Source organism: Solanum stenotomum, chromosome 7, assembly GCF_019186545.1.
Source record: "Solanum stenotomum isolate F172 chromosome 7, ASM1918654v1, whole genome shotgun sequence".
Lineage (NCBI taxonomy): Eukaryota > Viridiplantae > Streptophyta > Magnoliopsida > Solanales > Solanaceae > Solanum > Solanum stenotomum.
The window spans coordinates 3,258,032-3,279,627 of NC_064288.1; the positions used below are offsets into that span (position 1 = coordinate 3,258,032).

Here is a 21,596-nt window from a genome sequence, read left to right on the forward strand (position 1 = left end):
ACAACTAACAACATCAACAACAACTAACAACTTCAACAACTTCAACAACAAATCCAATCTTTTCTCAAATCATAAAATGAGCTTGGTGTGTGGAGGAAAGGATCAACCCACACTAAAGAACTAACATACCTTGATAGGGATCACCCCCGACGAAATTCCACGACGGAAACTTGTTGATCTCCTCTTTCTCCTCTTCTTCTCTTCTTTTTCTCTTCTTCACTCTCAAGAACCCTAACTTTCTCTCTTTTAAAATGGAACAAAAATGATCCACAAACAGCCTAACACAACAATATAACCTCAAAAGAAATGATTTGTGAAAAGACCAAAATGCCCTTAAATTTCCGGACGGACTTCCTGCCAACTGCCCCAACTTTCAAAGGGTATAACTCGCTCATACGAACTCGGAATCGAGCAAACTCGGTGGCGTTGGAAAGATCGTTCCACAAGATTCACAACCATAACTGGAACTACTCCTAACTCATCCTGATCTAGGAGTTACGACTACTCAAAGTTGGCCAAAAACTCACTGATTTCCACACTTAGCCAAATTTTCCAGATTCTGAATTTTTCCAAAAAAATTGACTACTTCCAATTCCAAGCTTCTTCATAGTCATTTTAAATTGTTGGATGTTACAATTGCCAACCATTAACATTATAGATCGGTTAACAAAACCTCATCTTCTTTTATGCCAAAGTCTTTATTTTTCAAAAAACTTCATAACTTTTTAAGAAAGATCAAATCTCCAAAGTAAAGAGTAAAAAAATTATGTGGGTCTTGAATGTGATTCTTTTTGTTTATGTGTTTAACGAGAAAATGTACTTTGAATGTAGAGTTTGAAGAAGGAGAAAGAGGATGGGGTGGGGTGGGGAGTTTGAGGAAGAAAAGACAAGCAGGTAAAGGGGGTAGGTGGGGTTTTGAGAAAGCGGGGTGGGTGGTTTGAAGAAGAAGAAGAATGGGTGGGTGGGTTTCTTTTTTTTTTTCATTATATATATAAAGTGGGACCATTACTTTTTTTAAAATATAACTTAACGCGCTTTCAAAAAAATTTCTTTTCTTTTTTTGCCACGTCATCCGTTAGGATGGTATTAAATTCACTTCAAATATGTTAAGGGGGGGTAAATAATTACCCGTAAAGTTTAAGTACTAAAGTAAGTTTTCGTGCCAAGTTTAGGGTTTTTTTTTTAATGTATTTTCCCTTATTCTTAAATACCTTAAAGAATAGTACTTAATGACTAGTTTATCTATTATAAAGTCTTTAATGAAGTATGAAAAATTCAATCAATATTTTTAAGGATCCAAATGAATTTAAAGGAATATAAATAATTATAATTATGAATATAAATTAAAAACTTAAGAGGGCTAGATATAGAGACCAAAAAAAAAGGTCCTTTATTTTTTAGTATTAAGTTCAAAATAATTTTTAAAGTTTCAATTGAACAACTGTAATATTTAAATTATGCAAAAAAATTTTGATTACCATAAGATATTTATCAAAACTTGCTTGTTAAATTTAGAGTGTTTGGTATTGCTACTAAAAATTAGATTATTCTCAGAAGCACTTATTAAAAACATACTTTTGAAAAAAATATTTTCATCTTAGGAGACTCAACCTATGCTGAAGTGTTAAAATGATTACATGTTTCATGGATGTATATGAGGAATTTGAGTCATTCTACTTCTTTTAGAAACACGCCGTAACCATATGTTTTAGTCTTGTATCATTAGGTTAAAACGTTCGATTTTCATCATCCTGAATATGTTCTTCTCTTGCAATCATTGAATTTGATTTTGCTAACAGTGCCTCATACTCTGTATATATTTGGACAGAGTGGAAGCCTCGATATTATGTATTTATGTTTTAGTCCCATAATCCCTCACAAGAGAGAGTAACAAGTATGGGCAAAAATCCTTCATCCAACAATCTTAAATGCACTATACAATGATACAATAATTTATAAAACCTCATGTATATATGCAACCGTTCCAATTAGTAATGCTTTGGCAATGTAGATCTGAACATCGAGCTATTCCGAGCTTATGTGTGAAAATGAAGATCTCTTGTAATTGACAAGATATCCAAAATAGATGTGAAGTACTAATTGACAAACTCACAGCTATGGTGAACTCTGTCCTACTACACATTCAAGTAACTGTCCTTGTTATTCTATCTCATGTTAGATTAGACGAGAACATGCTTCAGACTCTACTTAATAGTTGTCCTTTGATTGTTTCTTTCAGTCTTGAGCATTGTTCGGGGAATCTTGGGAAGATTAAGTCGGATTCCTTGAAGGTCTTGAATATTCGTCAACATGGGAGATTGATGCTCCGAATTTGGTATCACTTGACTATTTGGGGAGTCAAATTCCTAAACTTAAAATTGCAAGAGAGTCAACCCAATTAGAGCACTCAAAAATCATTCTTGAATGCAACAATTTAAACGCTTCATGGTTTTGTAAGTTGAGGAAGTTTCTATCTAATTCATCCTCTTGGTCTGAAGTTTCTCTTTATTTTAATCAATTGTGGTGATATCAACATGACAGATTTGCAAATGGACCACATAGGTTATACCCCTCGGGTGGATGTTTTAAATGTCAATGTTTAATGGATGAATCAGACTTTTGTGGATGCTTTGCTATGGAGTTGTCATCCAAGGAGACTCAACCTATTCTCAGATGTTGTTGGAACAGTTACAGATTTCATCAATCATTTAGTGTTTTTGACAAATTCGAGTCATTCTACTTCTCATAGAAGCACACCTTGGCATAGTCAATTAAAAGAGATAAAAGCTTTTGATGGAAAAAATCAATCGCCCCAACTCAGAAGTCGGGAGCTTGCAAAAAGGGCCTTTATGGAGGGGAAGGAGGAAGTTCATTTTTTATCAGATTGGTGATGCCGTTAATTTGTCTCTATTTCGAATTGAATGCACTTATTCATTTCGTAAGTTTATTAATACATTTGTCAACTATTTACACCAGCTAGCCCCCATGTAACATGTATCAAACATATTTTTCATTAGAAACTGCTGGCCTTGTTTAAGCAAAAAAGGCGGGAGCTACATTTCCCAAACATTTGAGAAACGTCAAAGGTGCTTCAGTCACATTCTAAACAGTGAAGATGAAAAAAAATACAGGTAGTAAGTTAAGTAATCTGAAGTTGTAACAATTCAAGTTACCAACACAACAATGATATGTATTATAATAACTGACAACATAAAATACACTTGAGAAATGGAAACAACAAGCTAATAACAACTAACAGTGCTTAAAACAAAACTGAAAAGGTTAATCGGAGGAAGAAGATCAGAAAATACAGATATAGATAGAAGGGGATGAGAAGCTCGACTAAGAATGAAGATGGGAGAATCAGACTCTTTACTCAACAATTTGCATAATCCCTAAATCACGCATCACTATCTTTATGATGGAACTGTTTCATGCCCACTACTCAATCCGGATCCCAAATTAACCTTGCCCTATTACTCGTTCTCAGCCCAATAACTACTTGTGTGACCTTGGTATCCACATTAGGCTAAACTTGGTTCATAACAGAAGTACATTGTGAAGTACTAATTGTCAAGTTCACAGCTAGGGTGAAAGTGCTGGGTTACCATGTACCTATCCTATGCTGGTGAACTCTGTCCTACGATACATTCGCAGTTATTGGTCTTTCATCTTCATCCTCCCTAAACGCGTTCTCAAAGTCAAAGGACGTCCACTATTATTTGTAGGAACTTACTTTGGAAAAATATATGCATAATCACTCAGACGACCAGTAGTAGCCCAATGAAGCTTCCCCTTCACAAACTTACCCGAATCATTCAATAACACCCCACCCTGGAAATCATCAACATTTCTCTAAGAATCACTCTTTAGACCATATATCTTGACCTCACCACAAGTTCTTCATCAACAATTTGAAGTCTTAGAAGTCGAATTGAACTCTCTTTTAGCGGTTGAAATAAACAATGAAATTATTAAATCACCATGGAGAATCCAAAGAATCATTGAAGAAATCATACCTAAGGTTGTTCAAAGGAACATAACAGTCGAACATTGTTATAGGGAAGAAAATCATGAAGACGAGGATGGATTAAGTAAACATGCTACACTTATTTTTTCTAAATGAGAACGATCTGCTAGTTATGGCAAAGGGTTCATTGAGAATATTGAACAAGCTTCAACTATCTTGTTACGGTATATTTTCAACTGTAATTTGTGGTATATATATAACAACATATCGGTATTCAGAAGAAGAGTTAAAAAGAACACAAGTTGGTACTTCAACTCAATTACAGTAAATTAGGCAATTAGGCAAAGATTGGTTGAGCTTGGCTCAATTAGGCTAAGACTTGACTCACTTAGTTCGATGCTAGTCCTAGTTCGTAGGTTTGAAGCTAGCTTGTTTGAATGGTTGTTACATGTAGTTTTAGAATGTTTCGTATTGTATTGATTGTACTGCATTGTTTTGATGAATACAATATTTGAATAGATTGTAATGTTATCATGTTATTACCTAATTAATGTTACACATCAACAATCTAATGTATAAACTTACAATACCAAACAGTAGATAAGGGAATAGAGTTATTATCGCATATGGATTGCTTGCTTTAGAGTATATTTCAAAAGTATTTAGTTAGTGTTTATCATCTTGGAATATTCAGACACAAAAAAAGGTTCACTGCAAATGCTCCCAAAAGTACTTTTAACTTGACGAAAATACTAGTTTCATCACTGTTCATGCAGAGAATCTACTGATCTTGAAATTATTTAAAGCTAATTTTTTAATGAAGAAAGGTTAATAAGAGAAGAGTTTTTACATACTGCATCCAATATATGACACAAAACATAAAACATATGGAACTCTAGTTGCTGCAATTACACAGAGTGTCTACACTAATAGCTTCATAGAACCTTTGCAGAACATATGAAGGATAGAATGGAAAGAAATGAAACTAGTAACTGCTTTTACACAGGAACTGTCCTATTATCGGATGAATGATTCTCCACTTCTGCTCCTTCCTCAGTTGAGTCTTCGTTTTCCCTTGACATCTCTTCAAGTGACTTCCCCTTCGATTCTGGAACCAAGAAAGTGAAAAATAATCCGAGAAGGTTGACTACGCCAAGGACAATGAGTGAATTCCTCACCCCAATTCCAGCAGGATACCCTGCATCAGCCTTGGTCTTGTCTTGTGGTTGAGCCAAATACAGGAATCCAAATGCACCCACCATTGCCCCTAACTTTCCACATGCAGCTGATATTCCATGGCAAGTTGACCGCAATCTAGCAGGGAAAATCTCAGCAGGCACGACAAATGTAGTGGCGTTGGGTCCAAAGTTGGCGAAAAAGAAGGTCAGTGAATAGAGGACCACAAACCCGATATGGTGGCCAGGGAGAGTCCAGTGGTGGTAAGGAATGGCTAGAGCAAACATGAACACTGTCATCATTGTGAAACCAATCAATTGAATGGTAAACCTGCCAATCCTGTCAATGAGAAACACTGTGAACCAGTATCCAGGCACGGTACTGCAGAGAGCGATAAGAGTTTGGGCTCGTGCAATTTTTTGAACCTCTTCAATTGCATTCATAGTCTTGGCAGCAGGAATCCATCCAATGGCACTGAAGATGTCCTTTTGGAACAAGCTTTGGCTGTAGTATGCAATATCAAGAAGAAACCATGTGCTGGCTGTGCCAAGCAAGTGAAGTCCATGTCGCCTAAGAAATTGTTTCGTGAACAAACCAAATTCATTGCCGGACTTTACAGCAGGCTCTTTTTGGTCTGTCCCAATGTCAACCTGCATAACGTTTTCCATATCTGCAGTGGCCTGCTTCACATTCTTGGCTACAAGAGCAGTGTAACGAGCCGTTTCAGGCATCTTCATCCTCCAGTAGTAAGTGAGAAGAGCAGGAAGTGATCCAGCCATCAATATGATCCTCCACACGTAATCTGCTTGAGGAACGGTTGAACCAAGGGGATCCACTTGATAGGTCGGCGCCTTGAACCAAGCCTGGAATACAGCAGAGATAATGATGGCAAAGATACCACCTCCGAGGATACCAAATCCTTGCATAGCGAAAACAGCAGCAATGAAGGCACCCCTAGTGTTTTTGTTTGCATATTCAGACATAATAGTAGCAGAAAGGGGGTAATCGCCACCAATTCCAAAACCAAGCCAGAAGCGAAAGAAGCAGAGGGTGGCCATGACGGTCTTAGGATCCCTACCAAAAGAAAGGCCAGAAGCAATGGAACAGATAGACATAATCATAAGGGTTATGCCATAGACTTTCTTCCTTCCTATTTTGTCACCAATCCATCCAAAGAAGAGTTGTCCCGCAATGGTACCACAGAAGGCGACACCATTGATAGCAGCGGAAACATTAGGAGGTAGTGAACCAGGCATTGATGAGCCATCGACATGGTAGTAAATACGTCCAAGCAACTTAGTGACTAGAGATATGCAGAAGAGATCGTAGGCATCAGTAAAAAATCCCATACCAGCTATTATGATTGCTGTGAAGTGATACCATTGTGTTTTTGCGGAATCAAGCGCATTCAAAACCTTCATATTCCCAGCCATTTTCACAACTGTTAAAAATAAAGATGCAGAGGATGTTGATATTGAATATTGACAATATCAACTCCTTTTATAAGCTTAGATTTGATTTCCCTGTCCAAATTGGTTTAGACTACGCTTGGCTTTCCTTTTCTCTGTCCAAATAGGACTAACCATAAATATATTAATTTACAATTTAAAATCTTGATAGGCAAGCAATATAATGCGTAACAGGAAAAGAGACGCGCTTTATTTTTCCTTTTTAAGGAATTCGTTTAAAAATAGAATTCCTATTATGTAGGGCTCTTTTTTTAAATCTATAAAGTTTCATTAATATTAGGGTTTTGATCTGATCCTTCATAACGACCATGACTGACATATTGCCTGAATGTCTCATTCAAAGAAATACTCTGTTTTCTTACTTTTGAGGAAGCAACGCAGATGAGCATTCTCTCCAAAACATGGCTGCAAGCATGGTCAACTCTTCCCAACTTGGAATTCAGTGTTCATTGTTGCAAAGGCGGGGCAAAGATAGCAAACACAACCATGGAGAGATATAGGGACGGAAAAATTTCTATAGAAAAGTTTGAATTACTAGAGTTCAATGGTGATTCTGAAAAACTCTTCCGTATGATTGATAAGTGGCTTGATATTGCACTTTAGAATGGTGTAAAAGATCTTATCCTTAACTATACAACATACCCCGTGCCTATTTCAACAATCTTGGCAGCTAAATCTTTAAGAGAATTGTTTCTGCGGGATTGTAATGGTATGAATGTTTCGTTATCTAGTGGTGTTGTGAATTGCAAGTCTTTGAGAAATGTTTTTCTATCTCATGTAAGATTAGGCAAAAACATGCTTCAAACTCTACTTAATAGCTGTCCCTTGATTGTTTCTTTCATCCTCCAGCATTGTTCGGGGAATCTTGGAAAGATTAAGTCGGATTCCTTGAAGGTCTTGAAGATTCATCAGCGCGGCGGTACATGGGAGATTGATGCTCCGAATTTGGTATCACTTGACTATGTGGGGAATCAAATTCCTGAACTTAAAATTGCAAGAGAGTCAACCCAATTGGAGCACTCAGAAATCACTCTTCAATGCTTGTCCAATTTGAATGCTGCATGGTTTTGTAAGTTGAGGAAGTTCCTATCAAATTCATCCTCTTGGTCTCAAGTTTCCCTTTATTTATCGAATTGCGGTGAGATCAACATGACAGATTTGCAAATGGACTACATAGAGTCTACCCCTCGGGTGGACGTTTTAACTATATCTCTATGTCTGGATCAGACTATGGAGTGCCCAACTTTTGTGGATGTTTTGCTATGGAGTTGTCATCCTAGGAGACTCAACTTACTCTCAAATATAAAAACGATTACACGTTTCTTTGATAGTTTAATGTATATGAAGAATTCAAGTCATTCTACTTCTCATAAAAGCACACCTTTGCATAGTCAATTAAAAGAAATAAAAGCTTTTGATGGAAAAGATAAACCGCTGCAACTCAAAATTGAGGAGCTTGCAATAAGGACCCTTACGAAGGGGAAGAGGAAAAGGAAGGGGAATAGGAAGAGGAAGGGGAAGGGAGAGGGAGAGGGAGAGGGAGAGGGAGAGGGAGAAAGTTTATTTTTTATTAGATTGGTGATGCAGTTAATTTATCTCTATTTCAAGTTAATGCAAAGACTTGCTTGGTCTTTGTTGTTGTCAACATGAGCTAGCTAATCCAAAATATGCTTAATAAATCTATCTGAGTTCTTCCAATATTTGACAGCAGTACAATTCATGGTTCAGATGGAACTAAATTTCTACTTCTGTTGTTATTGTAATACAAAAATAATTTTGAGAGACATTCCAATTCTTTCTAGCAGTCCACTATATTTGAAAACTCTTCTAAGCGAGCCGAGCTCAACCGAGCTTGCTATAGTACCGATCTGAGCCCAATCGAGCTTTGTTGCAGTAGAATCAGTGAAGTCTAAAAAACACCACATGCAAGGGAGGCAGGGCTAGCCCCCATGTAACGTGTATCAAACATATTTTTCATCAGAAATTGCTGGCCTTTGTTTAAGAAAAAAAGAGCAGGAGCTTCAGTCGCATATTAAACAATGAAGATCAACAAACCCAGATAGTTTAGTAATCTGAAGTATACTTAGAGCCTGTTTTGATTGGCTTATTTAGGTGTTTTAAGCAGTTTTGTAGTGTTTGGGTAAAATAAAAAAAAGCACTGTTTTGAAAGATAGTTGATTCCATATTAAGTAGGAACTACACTTGAATTGCTTCTAAATTGGTTTTCATCTCTCACATGGTGATACATAACTAATGCACCTAATTAGATTAACTTTGATATTGTGAATGATAAGAACAAATATACTCTAAACATGATTAACAAGCACTATTGTAGAAACTACTTTTAATTGATATAACAACGATGACAAAAATTGTACTCTTATCTACCTTTGAATATATAGGGCCTTTTAAAACAAAGATCATCCTCATTACTTTTATCTAATATATTCTGTGAAATTGTTATTTTTGGATCAGTTTCTATTCATGTATTGGCGATTAGCTGATTATTATTTTCCAGCCTGTGAACGCCCAGAATCAATTTCACATAGCTAACACTGAGGTGTGGTTCGGACTTCAGTGCTAGTTATATGAACCCAAAGTTTGACTTCGGAGGGACAAAACTTTGGGTTTTTTATCTAGAAGATAAATGAAAATGTTCTTTAAAGAAAAAGAGAGATTCATCAAAAGAAAAAGGGAAACATATGTTTGAGTTAGACTTTGATGAAAAAAGTGACGACTCCTAAATCAAACATGATTGTTTATCCCGGTAATTTGTTTTTCTACTCCTTCTGCATTATGTCTTGGCTTCCAGATTCATTTCCATTTTCCTGAGTTTGTATATGGATATTTGAGTTGTGCTTAGTGCCCTAACTACTACAACACTGGTCAAAGTGCTGCTAAAACAGAAATATTAATAACTAGAGAAGAACATTGATGCAATTATCCGGTGATAGGAATATTATAGTATGTTCCAGCAAGTTTGTCAACGTCTTTGTGTGCTCAATCAGGCTCTTCGTATGCCATTACGTATCTCTATTGCTATCTCGCTTTATTTTAATGGAAAATTTAGATTAAAAAAAAGTGATCATGATGCCAATGTTATTATTGTGGTTACAAAGTTAGATAAATCCGAAAGTTGATTCAATAGGATGTTGACAATTGCACTTTATATTACAATTTTGAAGAACAAAGGAATGGCATATGGAAGAGATATTGTATAGCATGTGTTCGTCCTCATCCCATTTATATTACTGCATTTCAATAAATAGGAGTAAAGTTTTTGGTGTTTTGTTGTGTTTTCGGACTCGCTCTATATATTGCATACCACAATGAATAATGGTGAGTTGCTGTCCATGATAAGTTGACATCTTTTTTTGTGCATTTCAGAATATTGGACAGTTATATTCTTGGACTAATTTCCTTGTTTTATATACACAGTGTGCTCTTACAGTTGTTGGGATTAAGCAATGCACAAGTTGGATCATTCCAGTCAATTTTAAAGAAAGGCAAGATTTCAGGTAGGTTTTGCTGAATTTTTAATTGATTCTTGATGAATATTTTCAAAAAAATTATAATCATAGGCCTTTTTAGGATTTGATCAAGAAATTGGTTCCATATACAATGAAACCTTAGTATAAATTAAGTTCTTAAATGTGAATCCTCCTAATCCAACATTAAATTTCTTTGACTGGTCTTTTGGAAGATAAAATTTAAGACTCTTTTGAGCGTGATATTAACGCAGTATCTTAAATGCACTCTAGTAGGGTGTCTTAAATTGCTCATTTTTGGTGAATTTAGAGTACAAAAGTTGTTCAAGAGATATTTAAAGTACTATATTTTGTACCTATTACACAAAGAAAAGGGCCACTTTTTAGAAAATAATTATATAAAATCTCTTTTGGAGACATTACGCAGTAGAATGGAAACCTAAGTCTTCTCAGAGAGCTCAAATGGAATCGGAACCCTCCCATCGACCCAAAAAGCGGAGGAAACACTCAAGCGGTAATCCATTTTCTTCTTTTTCTGTTCAAAATTCAAACTTTAGATCCATCGTTCTGCGATCAGAGATCATCAGTAAAATCCTCTTAAGGCTATCGGTGAATCCCCTCTTGCAATTTAGGTATGTTTCCAAAAGTTGGCATATCTCAGCCCCTCTTGTGATTTGTTGAATTATCCCTTTCAACAATGAGGAGAATAAATGGAATGTCAAATTAAGAAATGTGGGTAGTGGAGAAATGGAATTGTATGCTTGTGATTCTTGGTTTTGGCTACAGGAGAAAATAACGAAGGCCATATTCCAAAAGTGGGAGGTCTTGAAAATTTCAAAGGGGAAAAAATTCATTGAAAAATATGAAGATTCGTTGTTGGATCTGGAAATTCTGGTATGGAAATTGCTTTTGATCTTTGAAATTATGGAAGTCACACATCAATTGTTGTTAGAAGTCCAATAAGTCTCTATTTTGTCTCTACAATTTTTACGTTTTTTTATTAGTTTTAAATACGTAAGTCAATTGGTCAAACCATAAACATAATAATATTATGTTTCTTTTAGTATAGGTTTTTTGTCATCTAACTTATCACCATCAGGATTTGCAATTATTAGTCTCCTCATGACGTCTTGATTCTTTCAAACCCAACACCTTCTTTAGTGAAATCTACTACTATTTATATTATTCTAGCTGCTATTACTCTTGTCCCGTTGCTAACGTCTTAGGCAAAGTCTGTTTTCCTTTTGCATCTGGGACAACGTACTGGTCCAGGTATGTGGCACTCATTTGTACCTGGTACTACGCCTGATGTTGTCCAACCTGTCCTGCTAAATCACTACAGTTGACACGAGTCCGAAGAAAGCCTATGCATGACTTAGTTGTAGTACAAAATTCATGGTATCTACATCAACTTGGGATGTCAAATAAGCGGATTGAATAAATACATTTTCTAACTATGCTGCAATTGTAAAAAGATGACAAACAGCTCTAAAACTAGTAGCCTTGTATTAATGAATTTTGTCAGCTTAGAGAAAACTTCTCCAACCAAGAACACCAAAAATTTACCTAAGTAGACTACTGAATAATCATTTTTCAAACTTCCCTTTAAAGCTGAAAATTCATTACAAGCACTAACAATATCATATATATGAAAGAAATTTACGCGTACGTAAGAAATAGGGAAAACCAAATAGTACCTAAGTTGCTCTCACTCGATCGATTTTGAATAAAGAACCCTAATCGATTGACCATATCTGGTAACAAATCCCACACCCACACCTATGTCATGTAGACATGAGTGCGACACTGAAAGTGAAGAGTCCTAATATTTGTTGGTATACATTTTTGTCAAAGAGGCTTTAACCCCATACTCTTTCATAACCCACACTTCTTCATGACTTCCCCTATAAGAAAACACAAAAAGATCATTTCCCAACACTCCCATCAACGAAAACTACCTCCTTCTTGAGAGCATGGCTTCTCCACCTTTCCCGATTTTTCATTAGCAAAATCAAAAGAAACGATGTACCAGCCAACCCATGTATTTAGGCCAACAACAATAGCAGGCTAATACAGTTCCCGTTCAAAAACTTGCCACAAACATTTACTAGCCCACACTCAGGCAATCATCAACACTTGTCCAAGTATCAACGTTTAGACTATATAAGTTGACTTCAACTTCAATACTACCTTATAACCATCACGAAATTCGTCATATCCAAAACCATATATGTGGCAATTATGAGCCCTCCTAATTGATAGATTTCATATAAACATGTCAGTGGGCTCCATGGCAAGACAAAATCAATCTATTAACTGAACCCCCAATAAAAAACATCTTTGTGTGCGTCATTCAATGGATAATCCAAGTTATATTCTTCGGTCACGTTAGGATCATTAAGGCCTTATTTGTTTCCAGCAAGCTTAAAACCTCTGAATATGTGAATATTAAGATTTGCATTATGATCTAGGTGTCTAGATCTGATTATATATCTTAATATTAAGATGTGGTCTCTAAATCTGAACATTGAATGATGAAGATTGTTTGTTTTCAATACCTGAATGTGCATATGAAATCAAACATTGTATTAATAAAATGTTATAAAAAATTCATTTCAACAAAAAATATTACTTTTTGATTAAAAAAATATCATAATCATCAAGCATCACATAAAAAAAAATCACGAATAAAATTTTTTTTGTAGGCACAATATAATATCAAAAAGTTCAATAAGTATGATAGATACTAGTCGAAAAATAATAAATAAGGTATCACATTATCAGCGCCTAACATATATTTTAGCTAATTAGAAAAACTAATGAATTCCTATCTTTTTTTCCAATAACTTTAATCCAATTTTCTAACTTGTGAAACTCTAACATCATTCATGCTTTTTTGTAGTTGTCACTTTCACAAAATATACTATATATAATTTTTCTTCCCATCCAAGTCCATCTAATTTTTCCATATATATTATTCAAATGTAGGTGCACTATTTTTTTAATCAATAACTTCAAAGCAGTAATAACCTTCTCAACAATTTCCAATTGAGGCAATAATAAGTTTTTCTTTTTTTCACCAAAACTTTTTTTTTCAACTGAAACTGAAGATTGGAATGGAGAATTATTAGGAGTTCCATTATTTTTGTCTCCAACTAGTTCAACAACAATAATATAGTAGTGTTATCTCACAAACGAGTTTGATGATCAAAGAGTCTCAATAAAATTATTGGCCTAAGACAAAATTCTTATAAGAGATCTCAATTATGTATACATCGTTATTATTTTAATTATGGATGGTATTTTTTCACTCAAAAACCTTGATGAAAATTATCAGCCTTAATGAATGGGGTATGAGCTGTAATTATTTATGAGAAAAAATGGGTATTTCAAGAATTACTTTGGGTTTGGACTTTGGGTAAGAATTTTTAATTTTTTTGAATTTTATGGTCCATTTATGTAGTTTCCCCTATTTATTTTGAGTGGTTAACTATTTTATATTTTATGTAACTTCTAAATATTTGAATTTTATTTCAAAATAATTAAAAAATATATGTGAATTCAGTATCAAGTATTAATTAGTTCGACTCGTATTAGGAATCAACCAAAACAAATTAATAAAAGGAGTTTTATACGAATAAGGTTTTAGTATATGTACAAAGAGATTCATATAAGTAAAATCGATTCTCAATTTTCATCAGCAACGATGGAAAATTCGATTCCTGATCTGCCAACCGAACTGGTTATTGAAATCCTCTTGAGGCTTCCAGTAAAATCCCTCTTGAAATTTAGGTGCGCTTCAAAATCTTGGTTTGCTTTGATCTCTAGTCCTGAATTTGAAACTCATCTCAGCTTAAATGCCAATAACAGCGAATACACCCGCCATAAGGTTATGATGTTTGAACGTACTGTGTATGGCTTTCGAGATTGTAGCGTTAGCTCTTTATTTAATAACTCATTTAACGAGGCAAACGACTTGGATTATCCCAGGCAAGTTCCATGTGGTGTTTATATTGTAGGTTCTGTCAATGGATTGATTTGTTTGGTTAGTCGGGAAAACGAATTGTTTCTATGGAATCCATCAATTAGAAAGTACAAGAAGTTGCCTAATCCTAAAACTAAAACTACTTTTGGGTATTGCATCAAGCAATCATGTGGTTTTGGATATGATGAGTTTCATGATGATTATAACATAGTCGTTATTTTTGCGAGATATGATTTTTCACTTCCAATTGAGGTAAAAAGATATAGTCTAAAAAGTGATTCTTGGAGAACGGTTGATAATTGTCCAAGTATGGTGCCACTACAGCAGTCAGGTAGGTTTGTGGATGGGAAACTACATTGGATTACTATTATTGGTCCTAAACTCTGTATGAAACGAAGCATCATTTCTATTGATCTGGCTGACGGGAAATGGGGAGAGATGGAACTACCCTGTTATTGGAAAGGAGGAGGAGGTGTGGTTTTGAGCTTGGGAGTGTTGGGAAGTAATCTTTCGGTCTTGTGTGATTGTGACGACCCATATATGTTAGATGTTTGGCTTATGAAGGAGTATGGGGTTAAAGAATCTTGGACGAAGATGTTTGCTATCAAGATGCCGGATGATCAATTGGTGTATGGATATCTTGGGCAAATACGTTTACACTTGGCAAGTGGAAGTGGAATTTTGGTTGTATTTGGATCAAGTTTCATGATATACAATACAAACGGTGACCCGCTCAGATCTTCAAAGGTTATTAACTCTAATAATTGGGACGAGGCGGAAATCTACATTGAAAGCCTAGTTTGTCCTTTTTCTACGGTAGGGACTGAGGATGCAACAAAAATGGGACTGAGGTTGTGAAACAACGAAGTAACAAATAACTTGTAAGAGTAGTTTCTTGTCAAGTGTTGTTGAATTATGCTTATTTTATAAACTATGTTGCCTTGTTAGTCTTTTTCCCTTATGCTCTATTTTCATGTAACAATAGTTTTGTCTTCAACTTCATGGTAGAAATTGTTTCTCTTATTGAGCAGAAGTTATGACTCTAGACAGTGTAAAAAACAAAGAAGCACCAAGGACTTGGAAATTTTAGCTTAGGTCCTTGTTAGAGTTGTTTTTGATGTAGGACGATTTCATTAATTTTTTCGACTGAAACAAACACAAGGGAAAACAGAGGAACTGAGGAGACAACAGGAATGAAGGTTGCAGAAGCTCAAATGGACACAATTGTTTAAGTAATGACCAGAAAGAGTTCCACTTTATTTATTTTTTGCTCGAGGGTTGTTCAATTTTGTTTCTGGAATAAAGACATTGCATATTTAATGGACACATGCATTTACATCACATCTGCTTGGAGATTTTGTTTGTCCTTTTACTTCCTACATGAAAAAAACAACTTTTACGAGAACAATATTTTTAAATTTTGGCATGAGATATATAGTTTCGACAAATATGTACACTTTGAAAAAGCACAAAGGTGATACTACCCATGCCAAATTCGAATGGAGGCCTTCAGAATGAGTTGCAAGAATAAAAAAAACATATTGCCTTAGAGTCTGATGAGTTGTAGACAAAAGCATGATATTTACGTAGGGACAAGGACCATTATTTGCGGATAATATATCAAATTAAAAAAATCTTGCTTAGTTAATTAATCTTTTCACGTATAATATATATATATATATTAGTCGTGGAGCCAAAATTTTACTAAGAGGTGTCAATATATAAAGAAGTAGAATCGCATAGGAGCCATGAAGTGTAAATATGTAATATATATACATAAAAGAAAAAAAAAATTCTAGCTACATAGTGTATTTTCTGATGAAATATTGTCAGTTGACACCCCTCAACTACATGTGGCTACACCACTATATATATACTAATTTGACTTTTCACCAACGTAATAATAAAATCTTTACAAAACAAAACAATATTTTTTAAAAAAAAACCAAAATATAATAAAGGGATTAAAAAAATCTTTCTTTTTTGTCCCTAAAAATCTCTCTTTTTTAATCTTTTTTCTTATCTTTCTCCACTAATCTAATCTTTTTCCTGAAATATTAGATAAGCAGATTCTCTTTTTCTCTCTCCACCCTTTTTTTTCTAAATTTTTTCTCTTTCCTATTTCTCTCTCTCTCTCTTTCTTCACTCGTCTCTTTCTCCTTTTTTTTTATTTACCATTTTCTACCCCATTGTATTTTGAGTAAATTTTAGGTTTAACAAACATAAAAATCATATTTGTATGCTATAACTATAGTTTGTATAATTGCGATTATTATCAAACTTTATGTTTGCTATGGCTATTAATTTGTATATTTCGGTATACATATCATATATTTCAGTATTTGTATATTTCGGTATACAAACAACAAATTGAATTCAATATTTGTATATTTCGGTATACAAACAACAAATTGAATTTGTATAAAACAAACTAAAAAATAACAACAAATTGAATTCGGTATTTGTATATTTCGATATACAAACAACAAATTGAATTTGTATAAACAAACTAAAAAATAGTAATTGTATACCGAATGGGTAATATATACAAACAATTGTATACCGAATGGGTAATATATACAAACAACAAACTGAATTTGTATAAACAAACTAAAAATCTGTATTTGTATACCGAATGGGTTATGGGTCCCGTCAGATGGCAAAAACATGAAATGTTTGCTGCGAATTACAAATAAAACAAACTATGGCTATAACATTTAATTTCAATTAATAGTTTGCTATTTCATACAATTTTTCCTTTTGTTTTTCAAAAAATTTCTCTGTTCTTTTTTATTCTTCTCCCTACATTTAAAAAAAAAAACATTTTTTACATGAATGTAAGCCGGAACATATAATAAAAAATTACATTTATCATCAATGTAATTATTTATTTTTTAAATTTATTTGGTTATAATTTGGTATAATTTATTAATTATTGTAAAATTGAATTAAATTAATTTGAACTTGACACCAAGATTAAATCATATTGTATACCATGTAAATTAATTTGATGATACTAAAAAGTTGGTACATATTTGACTAGATTATGGTGTTATGTATTATAGGGTTGTAACATATAACTAAAATCAATTTTATCATCAATTAAAAATCAATATCTTTTATAGTTCTAATCCAACATATCACCAAAAAATTAGTCATATCATACATCAAAATATATACAATATAACATATTGCAACTTTAAATCCAAATCACCATTATTTTTTAACCAACAAATCCACCAATTATTTTTAATTGTTATAGTTATTAAAATTTGAACTTGACACAAAGGTTACACCACATTGTACACCGTGTAAATTAACTTGGTGATACTAAAAAGTTGGTATATATTTGATTCGTTATGATGCTATGAGCATATAACTAAAATCAACCTTCTCATCAATTATAAAATCTTTATAAAATCGGTCGACACCCCTCAAATACATGTGGCTATGCCACTATATATGTAGAGAAAACCTAACTATACAATTTAAGCACCCAAATTACTCATCTATAAAATGACTTGTAACATAGCAATAAAATCTTTATAAGACCGAACAAAATAAAAATAAAAAAAAAATAAAAACAAAAAATACCAAAATATAATAAATGGATTAAAAAACGTTTCTTGACCCTAAAAAACTCTCTTTTTAAATTTTCTTCCTAAAATATCTCCCCTCAATATTTTTTCTTCCTTATCTTTCTCCTTTTTTCTAATTTTCTTCCTGAATTATTGAATAACCATATTCTCTTTTTCTCTCTCCACCCTTTTTTTTGAAATTTTTTACTCTTTCCTTTTTTTTCTGAAACAATTTTTTTAAAAGAAATTTATTTTTGACAAATATTTCAAATTTTAATAATTTCATTTTTTTACGCTATCCCTACCCCAGCTACGCCCTCATAAAAAAAATTAAACTTGTTTTTGAAATATATTTCAAATTTTTAAAATTTCTTTTTTACACTATTCCTACCCCCAGCCAGCCCCTCAGCGCCCCCCTCCCTGTCCCCCATCAATTTATTTTTTTAAAAAAAATATTTCAGGTTCAAAAGTGTGGATCAGGTCTTGGGTCAGATTTTGAAATGGTCGTCAGGGTCGTGTCCTAGTTCAGGTGTTAGGGTCGGGTCCTAGATCGATTATCGGGGTTAATTTTCGGGTCAGAAATTATTTTCTTAAAGAGTATTCTCTAGTCTCAAGCAAAAAATACAAGATATTTTCTAAAAAATATTTTTCAATCCCAAACCAAACATTAAAAAATATTTTCTACTCACCAACCAAACATGAGAAAATAAGTTAGAAATTAGATAAATCGTCGTCTCCAGATGCACAATGAACTTCTAGTTGAGAAGAAGGCTCATGAGTATTAAGAAAATTCCAAATTCGCACCTCGTACTTCTCTGCATCAATGTTGTAAGGCATAATGATAAATAAATAGAAGATGATCTCTACTAAGGAGTGATTAACCATTTTGAAAAGTTTTAATTTGTTCATCTCAGGTGTTTTTGATGGCATTTATTAAATAAGAGAAATATATTGAGACTTGTTATGTATTTATGGAAAGAAAAACATTCAAAGGAATGAAATTTATTTTTTGTCTTAATTAATCTTATTAATTACTACAAAAAATTGATCTTCTAATTTGTTTAGTTAGGAAGATTTTTTATTAGGCTATCCATATTGTCACGATCCGAATTAGGTCCGTGACCGGCGCTAAAGGGAAAGAATCCCAAAGCAAGCCTTAACATAAATCTACAGAAAATCGGGCAGAATTTCCTTTGTTTTTAGGCCCATCACGAATTTTTCCTGTCTCAGAAATTCACAACATAACCAATAGCAACTACAAGCCACAACATAATATCCTTCAGTGATCTAATTGTCACGCAATAAACCCAATTCATCTCCAAATTACGAAAAAGAAGTTCCAAATTAGTCACTTGACTACAATACGAAGGACTAATCATGACTCAAATCAAAGGAATGACAAATGGAGCGACTCCAAGAGTTTTTTTAAAGAAACTAAATAAACCATAGCAAATTAATAGTTCTCTTGCCATGCGAAGCAATGCGGGGCTCACCAGATGCTACCAAATCACACTCTCTAGTTAATGAAATCCTTTTCAATACCACCTGAGATCTCTGTAAAAATAATTAGCGAGGAGTGAGACATATAGCTTAGTGAGTAATAATACTTAACCACAACCATTTTAATGAGGGACAAGTCAGAAAACATGCTAGTATAATAATCAAAATGATGAAATAATGCCTTTTCAGAAACAATACAATATTCAATCTTATGTGCCTCATATAAGCAAAAATCAATGTAAATACTTAATAGTAACTCAGAAAAATATTTCCATATCAAATCTTATAGTTGGGAGGTTTCCAAGGATGAATCATGTAATCAATGTGGTCTTCTCTTTAAGAAGTAATCAATAACAGTGAACTCCTCATAAAGGAGTTAAATATTCATATCAGTAGATCCCTACTCGAGGGATATCAGTAATAGTACACTAGTTCTACCTTCCCACTAGCAAGGGCTTTATCAGTAATTAGTAATTACAAGGTGCACCAGGTCTAACGTACCCGTCGTTAGCTACGGGATTCATCAAGGTCTACTCCCATTTATATTTTTCTTGTGATTCAGTAGAAGCATTTCAAAATCGAACAGACCATTTAAATCTTATCAAATCATATATCCTTTCAAAGTTTAACAATCACCTGTCAAAGTACTATTTCTCAAATAAGTGTAAAACCTTTTCAATAACAGTAATCATATCTTGTAAGAATGAGATCATCTCAAATAATATTTTTAGTATCATATCCTGTAAAAGACATGTCCCACATGCAAGTTCAAAACAGTCGGTAACACATTTACTTTATAAACCATGTAAAAATCATGAAATTTGTGAAATACAAATTGTGGTAAGATTACTACTCACAGTACTCTTGTTGAGATACCAAACTTGTCACCTCAAGCAATCCATTAGTCTTCCTCGATCAATCTATAATCACATCATGATAATCTCGTATTACTTTCTTCGTTTAGGCTAATTAACCAATCCTCAAGGTTCATGATAGACTCTCAATCTGTCAGTTTATATTAAATAGGTGCTTCAGATCCCGCTAAACAGCCTCATTGATGATTAATTCACACTATAATAAACAAAACTAACCTCAGATCCCCTCTAAGCTCTTTATCTGAACTTTTTGCTTTTCTTTCTGCATTTGTCCCGGATGTACGCAGCGAGCCCCTCTTAATCCCCATTTTCTTTTCTTTTTTTCTTTTGTTTTATCCCAAATTTTATTCTTAAACAATACCATTGGGTCAAAATAACAACCAATCAGCTTATTTCTTTTTGAAACAGTACCAAATGACATATATGCCCTTATTTTTTTTTATATAGGGTATTATACCTATAGAATTCATTGAGGGGTTAATGAGGAAGATTTTTTACCAAATATTTTTTTTCTCCTAATTAGATGATACTAATAAAAAAGACTAGATTAAGGAAAGAAATATCAATATAATAAATGAGTTTTTGTCTAGATATTTTGTGTTAGAGTACTAAAAATGGAAAGAATTCCATTGAGAGCGCCATCTCCAAAAATGAGCTCGGTAAGCAATATACATTTCTGGTACTGGATGTTCAGTATATTAATTAAATGCTTACAAGATTGGCTATTGCATGTACTTTCTCTAGGAAAAGGCATTATTCTTGGTAGTAAGTTGGGAGAATGCATACCACCAAAGGATGTGGTGCAGTCTTAGGTTTGGGCTTACGGAACAATCCTTGGTAGGGAGTGCTTTTCTCGAATGAGGTCGGTCCTATGCAGAGATAATTCACTAAATGAAGGCAATTACTCATGTTATGCAGAGGAAGTGGTGAAATTCCTTGAGCTAATATTATCAACACTTTTGTCATATCACAAGGAGGGGACACTCTGTGCAAAAATTTGCAATTGTATCACCAATTTAATAAAAAATAAAATTTCTCCATTTCGTTAGGGTCCCCGGTTATCAGCTTCATGCTCCCGGGCTTCACAGGATGCCAACTCCCATTCTTCCCGTCAAACTTGTAGGCTTTTAATTGATTAAGTTGAGGCTTGTTTTCATGAGAAGTAGAATGACTCGAATTCTTCCTATATAGTAATTGATTGATGAGATATATAATCATTTTGAATGATGATGATATGTTGAGTCTCCTAGGACGAAAACACCACAACAAAGCATCCACAAATGTTGGGAAATCGTCTCTTGACTCTATAATTACATCTGAAACTTTCACTTGTGGGATAGCAATTCTATAGTGTTGTTTCAAATACTCCATATTGATCCCATCACAACTGTAAATATGCAGTGAAACTTGAAATCAAGAGCTAGAATCTGATAGAAATTCCGAATTTAATAGAAATTCCATCAACCGACAAAACCACCCATCATTCAAAGAATATTTGCTGAAATTAAGAGTTAACTTCTTGAAATTGCTTGATTCTTTTGCAAGTTTAAGCTGC

The 21,596-nt window shown here is 33.8% G+C and overlaps 2 protein-coding genes and 1 pseudogene across 2 annotated transcripts; 2 read left to right on the plus strand and 1 right to left on the minus strand.

Annotated features, from left to right (window-relative positions):
- Window positions 1–4,967: 4,967 nt before the first annotated feature.
- Window positions 4,968–6,583, minus strand: LOC125871877 (probable inorganic phosphate transporter 1-7). The gene has a single exon (XM_049552576.1). The coding sequence runs from the start codon at window positions 6,577–6,579 to the stop codon at window positions 4,969–4,971; it is 1,611 nt and encodes a 536-aa protein (XP_049408533.1). The 5' UTR covers window positions 6,580–6,583; the 3' UTR covers window position 4,968.
- A 340-nt stretch (window positions 6,584–6,923) lies between these two features.
- LOC125871280 (F-box/FBD/LRR-repeat protein At5g56420-like) lies at window positions 6,924–11,449 on the plus strand (annotated as a pseudogene).
- Window positions 11,450–13,809: 2,360 nt separating this feature from the next.
- LOC125871281 (F-box/kelch-repeat protein At3g23880-like) lies at window positions 13,810–14,946 on the plus strand. Its single transcript, XM_049551873.1, has one exon. The coding sequence runs from the start codon at window positions 13,810–13,812 to the stop codon at window positions 14,944–14,946; it is 1,137 nt and encodes a 378-aa protein (XP_049407830.1).
- The last annotated feature ends 6,650 nt before the right edge of the window (window positions 14,947–21,596 follow it).